The 14,658-nt window shown below is 42.0% G+C and overlaps 1 protein-coding gene across 2 annotated transcripts in view; it reads right to left on the bottom strand.

Annotated features, from left to right (window-relative positions):
* Positions 1-14,658, bottom strand: part of LOC106569492 (collagen alpha-1(XI) chain) — a 177,051-nt gene that overhangs the window by 10,347 nt on the left and 152,046 nt on the right. For both annotated transcript variants that reach the window (XR_006758848.1, XM_045694502.1), the window contains exons 45-52: positions 13,478-13,531; positions 13,258-13,311; positions 12,426-12,533; positions 10,473-10,580; positions 10,126-10,179; positions 8,741-8,794; positions 8,210-8,263; positions 2,905-2,958 (exon numbers count right to left, since the gene is read on the bottom strand). Coding sequence is in view for 1 of the 2 variants with exons in the window: in XM_045694502.1 (XP_045550458.1) it covers positions 2,905-2,958; positions 8,210-8,263; positions 8,741-8,794; positions 10,126-10,179; positions 10,473-10,580; positions 12,426-12,533; positions 13,258-13,311; positions 13,478-13,531 (540 nt within the window). In the remaining variant the exon portion in view is untranslated. The remainder of the gene's footprint in view (positions 1-2,904; positions 2,959-8,209; positions 8,264-8,740; positions 8,795-10,125; positions 10,180-10,472; positions 10,581-12,425; positions 12,534-13,257; positions 13,312-13,477; positions 13,532-14,658) is intronic.

Raw genomic sequence — 14,658 nt, 5'->3', positions numbered from 1 at the left:
AACATTCAATACCACTAGCTTCAGCGTCACCCTGCAATACACAATCACAACATTCAATACCACTAGCTTCAGCCTCACCCTGTAATACACTGTATCAATACCTTCAGCCTCACCCTGTAATACACAATCACAACATTCAATACCACTAGCTCTAGCCTCACCCTGCAATACACAATCACAACATTCAATACCACTAGCTCTAGCCTCACCCTGCAATACACAATCACAACATTCAATACCACTAGCTCTAGCCTCACCCTGCAATACACAATCACAACATTCAATACCACTAGCTCTAGCCTCACCCTGCAATACACAATCACAACATTCAATACCACTAGCTTCAGCGTCACCCTGCAATACACAATCACAACATTCAATACCACTAGCTCTAGCCTCACCCTGCAATACACAATCAAAACATTCAATACCACTAGCTTCAGCGTCACCCTGCAATACACAATCACAACATTCAATACCACTAGCTCCAGCCTCACCCTGTAATACACAATCACAACATTCAATACCACTAGCTCCAGCCTCACCCTGTAATACACTGTATCAATACCTTCAGCCTCACCCTGTAATACACAATCACAACATTCAATCCCACTAGCTTCAGCCTCATCCTGTAATACACTGTATCAATACCTTCAGCCTCACCCTGTAATACACTGTATCAATACCTTCAGCCTCACCCTGTAATACACTGTATGAATACCTTCAGCCTCACTCTGTAATACACTGTATCAATACCTTCAGCCTCACCCTGTAATACACTGTATCAATACCTTCAGCCTCACCCTGTAATACACTGTATGAATACCTTCAGCCTCACTCTGTAATACACTGTATCAATACCTTCAGCCTCACCCTGTAATACACTGTATCAATACCTTCAGCCTCACCCTGTAATACACTGTATCAATACCTTCAGCCTCACTCTGTAATACACTGTATCAAAACCTTCAGCCTCACCCTGTAATACACTGTATCAAAACCTTCAGCCTCACCCTGTAATACACTGTATCAATACCTTCAGCCTCACCCTGTAATACACTGTATCAAAACCTTCAGCCTCATCCTGTAATACACTGTATCAAAACCTTCAGCCTCACTCTGTAATACACTGTATCAATACCTTCAGCCTCACCCTGTAATACACTGTATCAATACCTTCAGCCTCACCCTGTAATACACTGTATCAAAACCTTCAGCCTCATCCTGTAATACACTGTATCAAAACCTTCAGCCTCACTCTGTAATACACTGTATCAATACCTTCAGCCTTACTCTGTAATACACTGTATCAATACCTTCAGCCTCAGCCTGTAATACACTGTATCAAAACCTTCAGCCTCACCCTGTAATACACTGTATCAAAACCTTCAGCCTCACCCTGTAATACACTGTATCAAAACCTTCAGCCTCACCCTGTAATACACTGTATCAAAACCTTCAGCTTCATTGAGGAGCCACACAGTAGCAACATTTAAATAAATTGAGCATGACTCCCTTCCAGGGATGCGTTATATAGCCTGAGGAACCAGAGAAATAAGCCACTTTAAAATCCGTTTTGATCTTCACACTTTATCTTACAGGTATAGAATACAGATATATCTATAATTTAGACTTATGAAGTGGGAAAAACTGTTGAATATAGTTGAATATAGTTGAATATAGTTGATTACAGTTGAATACAGTTTAATACAGTTGAATATAGCTGAATATAGTTGACTACAGTTGAATACAGTTGACTACAGTTGAATACAGTTGAATATAGTTGAATATAGTTGAATATAGTTGACTACAGTTGAATACAGTTTAATACAGTTGAATATAGTTGACTACAGTTGAATACAGTTTAATACAGTTGAATATAGCTGAATATAGTTGACTACAGTTGAATACAGTTGACTACAGTTGAATACAGTTTAATACAGTTGAATATAGCTGAATATAGTTGACTACAGTTGAATACAGTTGACTACAGTTGAATACAGTTTAATACAGTTGAATATAGTTGACTACAGTTGACTACAGTTGACTACAGTTGAATACAGTTGAATACAGTTGACTACAGTTGACTACAGTTGAATACAGTTGAATATAGTTGAAAACAGTTGAAAGCAGTTGAATATAGTTGAATATAGTTGAATATAGTTGAATACAATTGACTACATAGCTAACATCTAAAAACATGAAACTGGCTCTAAACGGTTATGAGAACTGAAGTTCTCAGGAGGATTCTATTAGTATTTTTTTCTCCTTTGCACCCCAGTATCTCTACTTGCACATTCATCTTCTGCACATCTATCACTCCAGTGTTTAATTGCTTAATTGCAATTACTTCGCAACTACAACCTATTTATTGCCTTACCTCCCTAATCTTACCTCATTTGCACACACTGTATATAGATTTCTATTGTGTTATTGACTGTATGTTTGTTTTACTCCATGTGTAACTCTGTGTTGTTGTTTGTGTCGCGCTGCTTTACTTTATCTTGGCCAGGTCGCAATTGTAAATGAGAACTTGTTCTCAACTTGCCTACCTGGCTAAATAAAGGTGAAAAAAATTAATTAAAAAGTATTCGGTCCTATTCACCCTAAAAAGAGAACACCTTTCAAAAGCATTTGGGAATTACAACAATCACACAGAGCCTAAACTCAGTCACCAGATGTCATCCATCAGCCATGAGAACAGACACAGAGGATTGGAGATCCATGGATTTACCGTCAGATAGGATGAAGGGGTTGGAGGATTAAACCATTGTGACAACCAATTAGAAGCCAGCTTTGACAGACCAGGAAGTTCTGAGAGGCTTTCGCCTGTCTCCATCACATCAACTCTAATCCTACACTTTTGTTCGAATGGAAATGTGTGTGCGTGCGTGCGTGTCTTACCTTAGATCCCTTCTCTCCTTGTCTTCCCTCAGTACCGGCTGGTCCAATGGGCCCCTGGGGAGGACAAACGACCCCACTCATCAGCTTGGTATACAGTTTACAACTTATTTTAATCATAGATGGTTAAAACAGTCTAAATGGTTTAGTATACATTTCTAATAGACTTAATAACTATTCATGATAACTGCTCGATAAGGTTAATAACCTTGACTAGAAGCAAAGCCAGCGTACAGCAGGTCAGATAGGGACAAAGCTACAGTTAATTAGCCTATAGTCTACTGGTAGTGTAGCTAAAGGATCTGAATAACTGCCTTCGAAGCAGGTTGTGGTTTAGCATCAGTGACCATAAACTGATTAAGGAGACTATCTAAACCCTGATATGGGTTATGGGCATCAATGTGTGTTATTATAACTCAGATGAGCTTCAGTGTGCTTCAATGACCTACAGACCTATATCTAATTGATATAAATGTACACAGAAGATCCCTCAAAATCCCTTACTTCAACATATAAATGGCTAATCAAGCACATAACTTCCCATTGGACATATGATTAACTGGTGAAATTTCTAGAATGGCCTGAGAATGAACAGAATGAACACACTTTGGGGCCTTTAAAGCTATGGCTAACGCTATGGCTAACGCTATGGCTAAAGCTCTGGCTGACACTATGGCTAATGCTCTGGCTAACGCTATGGCCAAAGCTCTGGCTAACGCTATGGCTAAAGCTCTGGCTAACGATATGGCTAAAGCCCTGGCTAAAGCTCTGGCTAACGCTATGGCTAACACTCTGGCTAACGCTCTGGCTAACGCTATGGCTAAAGCTCTGGCTAACCCACACCCCCCACAGCAACTTTCCCAAGCCTCCCCATTTCTCCTTCACCCAAATCCAGATAGCTGATGTTCTGAAAGAGCTGCAAAATCTGGACCCTTACAACTCAGCAGGGCTAGACAATCTGGACCGAAATTGTTGCAACCCCTATTACTAGCCTGTTCAACCACTCTTTCGTATCGACTGAGATCCCCAAAGATTGAAAAGCTGCCATGGTCATCCCCCTCTTCCAAGGGGGAGACACTCTAGACCCAAACTGCTACAGACCTATATCTATCCTACCCTGCTTTTCTAAGGTCTTCGAAAGCCAAGTTAACAAACAGATCACCGACCATTTCGAATCCCATCATACCCTCTCCGCTATGCAATCTGGTTTCCGAGCTGGTCATGGGTGCACCTCAGCCACGCTCAAGGTCCTAAACGATATCATAACCGCCATCAATAAGAGAAAATACTGTGCAGCTGTATTGTGCAGCTGTACAGCTGTAATCACCAGTATCTTATCGGCAGACTCAACAGCCTTGGTTTCTCAAATGAGTTCAGTGTGTCAAATCGGAGGGCCTGTTGTCCGGACCTCTGGCGGTCTCTATGGGGGTGCCACAGGGTTAAATTCTCGGGCCGACTCTTTTCTCTGTATACATCAATGATGTTGCTCTTGCTGCTGGTGAGTCTCTGATCCACCTCTATGCAGACGATACCATTCTGTATACTTCTGGCCCTTCTTTGGACACTGTGTTAACTAACCTCCAGATGAGCTTCAATACCTTACAACTCTCTTTCTGTGGCCTCCAACTGCTCTTAAATGCAAGTAACGACTAAATGCATGCTCTTCAACCGATCGCTGCCAGCACCTGCCCGCCCGTTCAGCATCACTACTCTGCACGGTTCTGACTTAGAATATGTGGACATCTACAAATACCTAGGTGTCTGGTTTGACTGTAAACTCTCCTCCAGATTCACATTAAGCATCTCCAATCCAAAATTCAATCTAGAATCGGCTTCCTATTTCGCAACAAAGCATCCTTCACTCATGTTGCCAAACATACCCTCGTAAAACTGACTATCCTACTGATCCTTGACTTCGGCGATGTCATTTACAAAATAGCCTCCAACACTCTACTCAGCAAACAGGATGCAGTCTATCACAGTGCCATCCGTTTTGTCACCAAAGCCCCATATACTACCCACCACTGCGACCTGTATGCTCTCGTTGGCTGGCCCTCGCTTCATATTCAACGCCAAACCCACTGGCCCCAGGTCATCTATAAGTCTTTTCTCGGTAAAGTCCCGCCTTATCTCAGTTCACTGGTTACCATAGCAGCACCCACCCCTAGCACGCACTCCAGCAGGTATATTTCACTGGTCACCCCCAAAGCCAATTCCTCGTTTGGCCGCCTTTCCTTCCAGTTCTCTGCTGCCAATGACTGGAACGAATTGCAAAAATCACTGAAGCTGGAGACTCATATCTCCCTCACTAACTTTAAGCACCAGCTGTCAGAGCAGCTCACAGATCACTGCACCTGTACATAGCCCATATGTAAATAGGCCATACAACTACCTCATCCCCAAACTGTTATTTTTTTGCTCCTTTGCACCCCAGTATCTCTACTTGTACATTCATCTTCTGCACATCTATCACTCCAGTGTTTAATTGCTAAATTGTAATTATTTCGCCACTATGGCCTATTTATTGCCTTACCTCCCTAATCTTACCTCATTTGCACACACTGTATATAGACTTTTTTTATTTTGTGTTATTGACTGTATGTTTGTTTATTCCATGTGTAACTCTGTGTTGTTGTTTGTGTAGCACTGCTTTGCTTTATCTTGGCCAGGTCGCAGTTGTAAACGAGAACTTGTTCTCAACTAGCCTACCTGGTTAAATAAAGGTGAAATAAAACATTTAAAACATTTAAAATAAATAACGCTATGGCTAAACCTCTGGCTAATGCTCTGGCTAACGCTATGGCTAAAGCTCTGGCTAACACTCTGGCTAAAGCTATGGCTAACGCTATGGCTATAGCTATGGCTAACACAATGGCTGATGATGGAACAGCTATTTACAGCATATACAGTTGAATTCGGAAGTTTACATACACTTTAGCCAAATACATTTAAACTCAGTTTTTCACAATTCCTGACACTTAATCCTTGTAAAATTTCCCTGTTTTAGGTAACTTTATTTTAAGAGTGTGAAGTGTCAGAATAATAGTAGAGAGAATGATTTATTTCAGCTTTTATTTCTTTCATCACATTCCCAGTGGGTCAGAAGTTTACATACACTCAATTAGTATTTGGTAGTATTGCCTTTAAATTGTTTAACTTGGGTCAAACGTTTCGGGTAGCCTTCCACAAGCTTCCCTTCCACAAGCTTCCCACAATAAGTTGGGTGAATTTTGGCCCATTCCTCCTGACAGAGCTGGTGTAACTGAGTCATGTTTGCAGTGGCTTCTTCCTTGCTGAGCGGCCTTTCAGGTAATGTCGATATAGGATTATTTTTACTGTGGATATAGATACTTTTGTACCTGTTTCCTCCAGCATCTTCACAAGGTCCTTTGCTGTTGTTCTGGGATTGATTTGCACTTTTCGCACCAAAGTATGTTCATCTCTAGGAGACAGAACGAGTCTCCTTCCTGAGCGGTATGACGGCTGCGTGGTCCCATCGTGTTTATATTTGCATACTATTGTTTGTACAGATGAATGTGGTACCTTCAGGCGTTTGGAAATTGGATGAACCAGGGATGAATCCCAAGGATGAACCAGACTTGTGGAGGTCTACACATTTTTTTCTGAGGTTTTGGATGATTTCTTTTGATTTTCTCATGATGTCAAATTCATTTTCTGGAATTTTTCAAGCTGTTTAAAGGCACAGTCAACTTAGTGTATGTAAACTTCTGACCCACTGGAATTGTGATACAGTGAATTATAAGTGAAATAATCTGTCTGTAAACAATTGTTGGAAAAATTACTTGTGTCATACACAAAGTAGATGTCCTAACCGACAATACATTAGTATAGTGGTTGATACACGAGTTTTAATGACTCCAACCTAAGTGTATGTAAACTTCCGACTTCAACTGTACATCCCCATTAGCCCCCAGTGTTAATGACAAGCTGAGTTTAATATAGCTTCTATAGAATATATATCATAGTGCATCAACATATTGGGACTGTAAGGTGGTGTCAATTTAACTAGTTTAACACCATACATATTTAGTACCTGGCACTTTGTCTGTGAGCCATCATCATAAATCATTACAAGTGAAGGAAAACCTTTACATTAAATGCAGAACCATGCAGAAACACTCTGATTTGATGGTGTAGTAACATCCTTTCACACTAAACACCAGTATGTTCCAATTGCCTTTGACTTAAACTGAACTTTACATTTAAAAGAAAAGTTAAAGCCTGCATCACAAATATCACCCTATCCACTATACAGTGGACTACCTATGGGGCCCTGGTAGTGCAAATGTAGTGCACTACATAGGGAATAGGGTGCCATAGGGCTCTGGTCTAAAGTAGTGCACTACATAGGGAATAGGGTGCCATAGGGCTCTGGTCAAAAGTAGTGCACTACATAGGGAATAGGGCGCCATAGGGCTCTGGTCTAAAGTAGTGCACTACATAGGGCTCTGGTCTAAAGTAGTGCACTACATAGGGAATAGGGTGCCATAGGGCTCTGGTCTAAAGTAGTGCACTACATAGGGAATTGGGTGCCATAGGGCTCTGGTCAAAAGTAGTGCACTACATAGGAAATAGTGTGCCATAGGGCTCTGGTCAGAAGTAGTGCACTACATAGGGAATAGGGTGCCATTTGGGACACATCCTTATTGTTGGCACCATGCAGTACCAACCCGTCATTATTTGACAGCATTGGTGTAGTGGATTATAGTGTTTTACTGCTCTCCATTAAAGGTGATGGCTGTAGACAGGGCCAGGTTGTAAAAGTGTTACGTTGGTAAGAAACACCCTGGAATACGTCCCAAATGGCATCCTATCCCTTATATAGTGTACTACTTATGGGCTCTGGTCAAAAGTAGTGCACTAAATAGGGAATAGTGTGCCCTTTGCGATGCATCCCTAATCTCATGTGGACAGGAGCAGTAGAAGCAGAAATGACATCTTGATATCCTAACTTTAGTGATTATTCCTTTCACGTCATGGTCAGTCAAACTAAAACATATCGATAGTCTATTCCAAAACTAATCTATTCTTCAACCGTCTCTGAACGCTGGCTTGTCCAGAGACTTGTTCATTCAACACGTGGAAATCAGATCTGTATTGTAATGCATTGTATCTAATATTTCAATTCAGCAACAGCTATTCATTTTGGATGGTGATGAGTAACCCTGCCTCTAACCTGGAAATTGTGTTAGCTCTGTGAGTGAATGCTTAGGCTTTAGCTCAGAGGGCTAACACAGGTTTGTGGTGTGCAGGAGACCCAAGTTCGAACCCTGTCGGGGACACTCACCCTCTTGCCGGGAGGCCCTGGTGGCCCAGCTTCTCCAGAAGGACCAGATGGGCCCTGAAACAACACACAAAAGATCAACAACAGCAACAGCAACACCAACAACAACCATAATCAACAACAACAACAGTAACATCAACAACAACATCATCAACAACAACAACATCATCAACAACAACAGCAACATCAACAACAACAGCAACATCAACAACAACCATAATCAACAACAACACCAACATCAACAGCAAAATCATCAACAACAACATCATCAACAACAACCACCAACAACATCAACAACAGCAATATCATCAACAACAACAGCAGCAACAACAACATCATCAACAACAACAACAACAACAGCAGCAACAACACCAACATCAACAACAACAACAACATCAACAAGAACAACATCATCAACAACAACAGCAGCAACATCAACAACATCAACATCAACAACATCATCAACAACAACAGCAGCAACAACACCAACATCAACAACAACAACAACATCAACAAGAACAACAGTGAACCTACAGGCTGACCGGCCTCTCCGTCATCTCCCTTGTCTCCAGCCAAGCCATCCAATCCCTGAGGAGATACAACAGAAAGACAAGTCAGGATACTGTCACTTTCTAACCTGATATAACAGTACTAGCTACAGTACTACCTGGCACAGTACAGTACTAGCTACAGTACTACCTGGCACAGTACAGTACTAGCTACAGTCCTACCTGGTACAGTACAGTACTAGCTACAGTACTACCTGGTACAGTACAGTACTAGCTACAGTCCTATCTGGCACAGTACAGCTACAGTACTACCTGGTACAGTACAGTACTAGCTACAGTCCTATCTGGCACAGTACAGTACTAGCTACAGTACTACCTGGCACAGTACAGTACTAGCTACAGTACAGCTACAGTACTACCTGGTACAGTACAGTACTAGCTACAGTACTACCTGGCACAGTACAGTACTAGCTACAGTACTACCTGGCACAGTACAGTACTAGCTACAGTACTACCTGGCACAGTACAGTACTAGCTACAGTACTACCTGGCACTGAAAAGTACTAGCTACAGTACTACCTGGCACAGTACACTACTAGCTACAGTACTACCTGGCACAGTACAGTACTAGCTACAGTACTACCTGGCACAGTACAGTACTAGCTACAGTACTACCTGGCACAGTACAGTACTACCTGGCACAGTACAGTACTAGCTACAGTACTACCTGGCACAGTACAGTACTAGCTACAGTACTACCTGGCACAGTACAGTACTAGCTACAGTACTACCTGGCACTGAAAAGGACTAGCTACAGTACTATCTGGCACAGTACAGTACTAGCTACCGTACTACCTGGCACAGTACAGTACTAGCTACAGTACTACCTGGCACAGTACAGTACTAGCTACAGTACTACCTGGCACAGTACAGTACTAGCTACAGTCCTATCTGGCACAGTACAGTACTAGCTACAGTACTACCTGGCACAGTACAGTACTACCTGGCACAGTACAGTACTAGCTACAGTACTACCTGGCACAGTACAGTACTAGCTACAGTACTACCTGGCACAGTACAGTACTAGCTACAATACTACCTGGTACAGTACAGTACTAGCTACAGTCCTATCTGGCACAGTACAGTACTAGCTACAGTACTACCTGGCACAGTGCAGTACTAGCTACAGTACTACCTGGCACAGTACAGTACTAGCTACAGTACTACCTGGCACAGTACAGTACTAGCTACAGTACTACCTGGCACAGTACAGTACTAGCTACTAGCATCGATCATAATCTACTGTTACACTTCAATGAATTCAACTAATACTGCCTAAGGGGTCTCTGCCTAGCTTCCCCTCCTGTGATGCTTCCTGCCATTCCCTTTATATATCCCCGTGGTACTTACACCAACTCCAGGCTCTCCAGGGGGACCTGGGTCTCCCGGGAAGCCAACGGGACCCTACAGACAGACATACAGACAGAAACAGAGAGAGGGAGAGAGACAGAGAATACAATATCTGTTTTAGCTGGAATCATACAACGGAATGATACTAAAACAACAGCACTAGTTTGTGAGGGTTCTACATGGAACCCAAAATGGTTCTATAGCTGGAAGCAAAATGGTTCTACCTGGAAGCAAAAAAGTGTTTTTCAAAGGGTACTCCTATGGGGACAGCCGAAGAACTCTTTTAGGTTCTAGAAAGCACCTAAGAGTGGAATGAATAAAGTTTGGTTATATGTGACTTGACTCACAGGGTTGCCCTTGGGGCCGTCGTCTCCTCCGGGTCCGCGGGCCCCTGCAGGTCCAGCAGCTCCAGGTGGTCCTGACTCTCCCTTCTCCCCTGTCTCTCCTCTGGGGCCCTGGAGAGAATATATCCGCATGGTTATCACATTGATATCAGAACTATCTCTCCCTTCTCCCCTGTCTCTCCTCTGGGGCCCTGGAGAGAGATGTGACCAATTACAGCACGTCGATCTGCTTGTAGTAAACCAGCTTTTCAGTCCATGCCAAAGCGCCACCTCTCCAAATGATCACGGGGGTCGTTGAGGCTCGATCTGTTCATGTCCTCTCCCTCACTGTCACTATCTGTCCCTGTCTGTTCCCTCACTACCTGTCACTATCTGTCCCTGTCTGTTCCCTCACTACCTGTCACTATCTGTCCTTGTCTGTTCCCTCACTACCTGTCACTATCTGTCCCTGTCTGTTCCCTCACTACCTGTCACTATCTGTCCCTGTCTGTTCCCTGTCCTCTCCCTACCTGTCACTATCTGTCCCTGTCTGTTCCCTGTCCTCTCCCTACCTGTCACTATCTGTCCCTGTCTGTTCCCTGTCCTCTCCCTACCTGTCACTATCTGTCCCTGTCTGTTCCCTCCCTACCTGTCACTATCTGTCCCTGTCTGTTCCCTCACTACCTGTCACTATCTGTCCCTGTCTGTTCCCTCACTACCTGTCACTATCTGTCCCTGTCTGTTCCCTCCCTACCTGTCACTATCTGTCCCTGTCTGTCCCTGTTCCCTCCCTACCTGTCACTATCTGTCCCTGTCTGTTCCCTCACTACCTGTCACTATCTGTCCCTGTCTGTTCCCTCACTACCTGTCACTATCTGTCCCTGTCTGTTCCCTCCCTACCTGTCACTATCTGTCCCTGTCTGTTCCCTCCCTACCTGTCACTATCTGTCCCTGTCTGTCCCTGTTCCCTCCCTACCTGTCATTATCTGTCCCTGATGGACACAGAGTATAGGAGGAGAGAGGGTTTGCGTCCAAAATGGCACCCTATTCCCTATTCCCAATATGTGCACAACTTTTGACCAGAACCCTATGGGCCCTAGTCAAAAGTAGTGCACTATATGAGGAATTTGGGTGCCGTTTGGGACCCAGACAGAGAGTCCTACTAGTGACTAGCGTACTGTACTGTAGTGTAGTGTAGTGTAGTGACTAGTGCACTGTAGTGTAGTGACTAATGTAGTGTAGTGTAGTGTAGTGACTAGTGCACTGTAGAGTAGTGACTAATGTAGTGTAGTATAGTGTAGTGACTAGTGCACTGTAGAGTAGTGACTAATGTACTGTAGTATAGTGTAGTGACTAGTGCACTGTAGAGTAGTGACTAATGTACTGTAGTGTTGTATACTGTAGTGTACTGTAGTATAGTGTAGTGTACTGTAGTGAGGGACCAAGCTAAGTAGCACTATGTAGCTTTATCAAAACAGGTAATAGGAAATACTGTACATAGCCTGGTCTCAGATCTGTTTGTGCTCCCTTGACACTGACAATAGGAGTTGGCAAAACAGCACAAACAGGTCTGGGATCAGGTTATAATATTCCACCATCCTCTTCTCTCCCGAAAGGAACCTAACTTCCCACTGCTGAATAGTTCAGAGGACTGTCTAAACCATGACTGTGATAATGAAGATGTGTTAAGAGAACGTCGTTAAGCTAAGCTGTGAGTCATCAGTAGGGGACGCAGCTAGAGGATGGATTCCCCACTATCACTAATAACAAACAAAGCTCAATTATAGCTGTAATTAAGGAATATGAACACCCCATGATTTGTAACCTAATCACACACTGCTATAGATCAATGAAAATACTAAAGACTAAGAAACGTTTTTTTGTTTGTTGTTGTTGCCTGTTTTACCTGTTCTTATTGTTATTTCTTGAATTTTAAAAATGTAGATTTTCAATATTTGAATCAAACGGGATACTTACTCCACCACCAGGCTCTCCAGATGGTCCCGGGTTGCCGGCTTCACCACTTTCTCCCTTTTCTCCATTACCTCCCATAGAACCCACTCCACCAGGAGGGCCTTGGGCACCCTGAGGATAGGATACAAATCAATCAATCAATCAACCAACCAACTAACCAATCAAACAATCAATCAGCCAATCAACTAACCATCCAATCAATCAATCAATCAACTAACCATCCAATCAATCAATCAACTAACCATCAAATCAATCAATTAACTAACCATCCAATCAATCAATCAATCAATCAACCAACCAATCAACTAACCATCCAATCAATCAATCAACTAACCATCCAATCAATCAATTAACTAACCATCCAATCAATCAATCAATCAATCAATCAACCAACCATCCAATCAATCAATCAATCAATCAATCAATCAATCAACCAACCATCCAATCAATCAATCAACTAACCATCCAATGAATCAATTAACTAACCATCCAATCAATCAATTAACTAACCATCCAATCAATCAATCAATCAACCAATCAACTAACCATCCAATCAATCAACTAACCATCCAATCAATCAGTTAACTAACCATCCAATCAATCAATCAATCAATCAATCAACCAACCAATCAACTAACCATCCAATCAATAAATCAACTAACCATCCAATCAACCAATCAACCAACCAACTAACCAATCAAACAACCAATCAATCAATCAAACCGTCTGTCATCATAATATACAGTAGGGTATGGAGCAAGCTTGTTCTCTAGTGTAACAGAAATATAATATTTGATAATAATATACTCAAACCAGAGATGGTGAAGACACTTACGTCAGCTCCACTTGAACCCTGGGGACCTCTGGGACCTGGAGGACCAGGCGGACCCTGTCAACATAAACAATAACACCCTGTCAACATAAACAATCAACAATAAGATCCTGACAATGCAACGGAGTTATGAGTGACACCAACACAGCCTGGATCCAATAATGTAGCTTTGTATCTACTTGTACATCTGTACTGTGGTGTTATTCCAAAATGGCTGACTTACCATTGGGCCGACGTCCCCGTTCTCTCCCTTCTCTCCTGATGTACCAGGCAAGCCCTGAGAAAGGAGAGGTACTCACTTTAATACTCAACAACAAAGACATTTGTTTACATTAAATATGGTATCATAGTCCGCGATGATGATACTGATTGAAATAGATGAGGCAGCTCTTGCACCAACAACAAAAAAAACTGTTCATATAAACACACAGCCTAATTCGGATCTTTTTCCACAGATTGGTCTTTTGTTCCAATCAAATCAGCTCTTTTGCCAACAATTAGGCAAAAGATCAGAATTGGGCTGACTGTGTATTGTGTATTGTGTTGATATGAAAATATGATATGAGATTTTATTACACTACTTCCGATTCATCATCTAACTTTCCTAACAATATACAAGAACTTTGGTTACTCATTATATATATATATATATATATATATATATATACGTCAGGACACATGACCTACATTAACTTGACAGTCATTAGAAAACGCATGCTGATGATAAAGAGTTCCTGACACACTGTGCTGCAGAACAATACTGTGTGTGTGTGTGTGTGTGTGTGTGTGTGTGTGTGTGTGTGTGTGTGTGTGTGTGTGTGTGTGTGTGTGTGTGTGTGTGTGTGGCAGAATACATTAATACAGCCAAAACCCTAATACAGCCAAAATAAACACATAATTATTCAGCGGTAACACCTAGGTAATTATTGTCTACAGGAGGCCTGGCTGTAATCTAAATTACAGGCTGCGACGTGATTCGTCAACGTCCACAGGAAACAGGAAGTAAAGTCAGTTGTTTTTTGTGTTGTAAAGAGAGAGAGAGACAGAGAGAGAGAGAGAGAGAGAGAGAGTGAAGACTGAAACCTCTGTCATTGTAATGTAGGTGGGTGAGAAGCAAACATCAAATCAAACAAACATCAAATTAATATCTGAATATAAAGGAAAACGTATAAATACTTACTGGATTAATAATGTGCGCGTGTGCAATACAATGCAATACAATGTAATACAATGCAATACAATGCAATACAATGTAATACAATGTAATACAATGCAATACAATGTAATACAATGTAATACAATGCAATACAATGTAATACAATACAAAGCAATAAAATGCAATACAAAGCAATACAATGTAATACAATGCAATACAATGTAATACAATGCAATACAATGTAATAA

This window comes from Salmo salar, chromosome ssa14 (genome assembly GCF_905237065.1).
Source record: "Salmo salar chromosome ssa14, Ssal_v3.1, whole genome shotgun sequence".
Lineage (NCBI taxonomy): Eukaryota > Metazoa > Chordata > Actinopteri > Salmoniformes > Salmonidae > Salmo > Salmo salar.
Note: the sequence above shows the minus strand (reverse complement) of the source record. Positions and strands in the feature narration are given on the sequence as shown.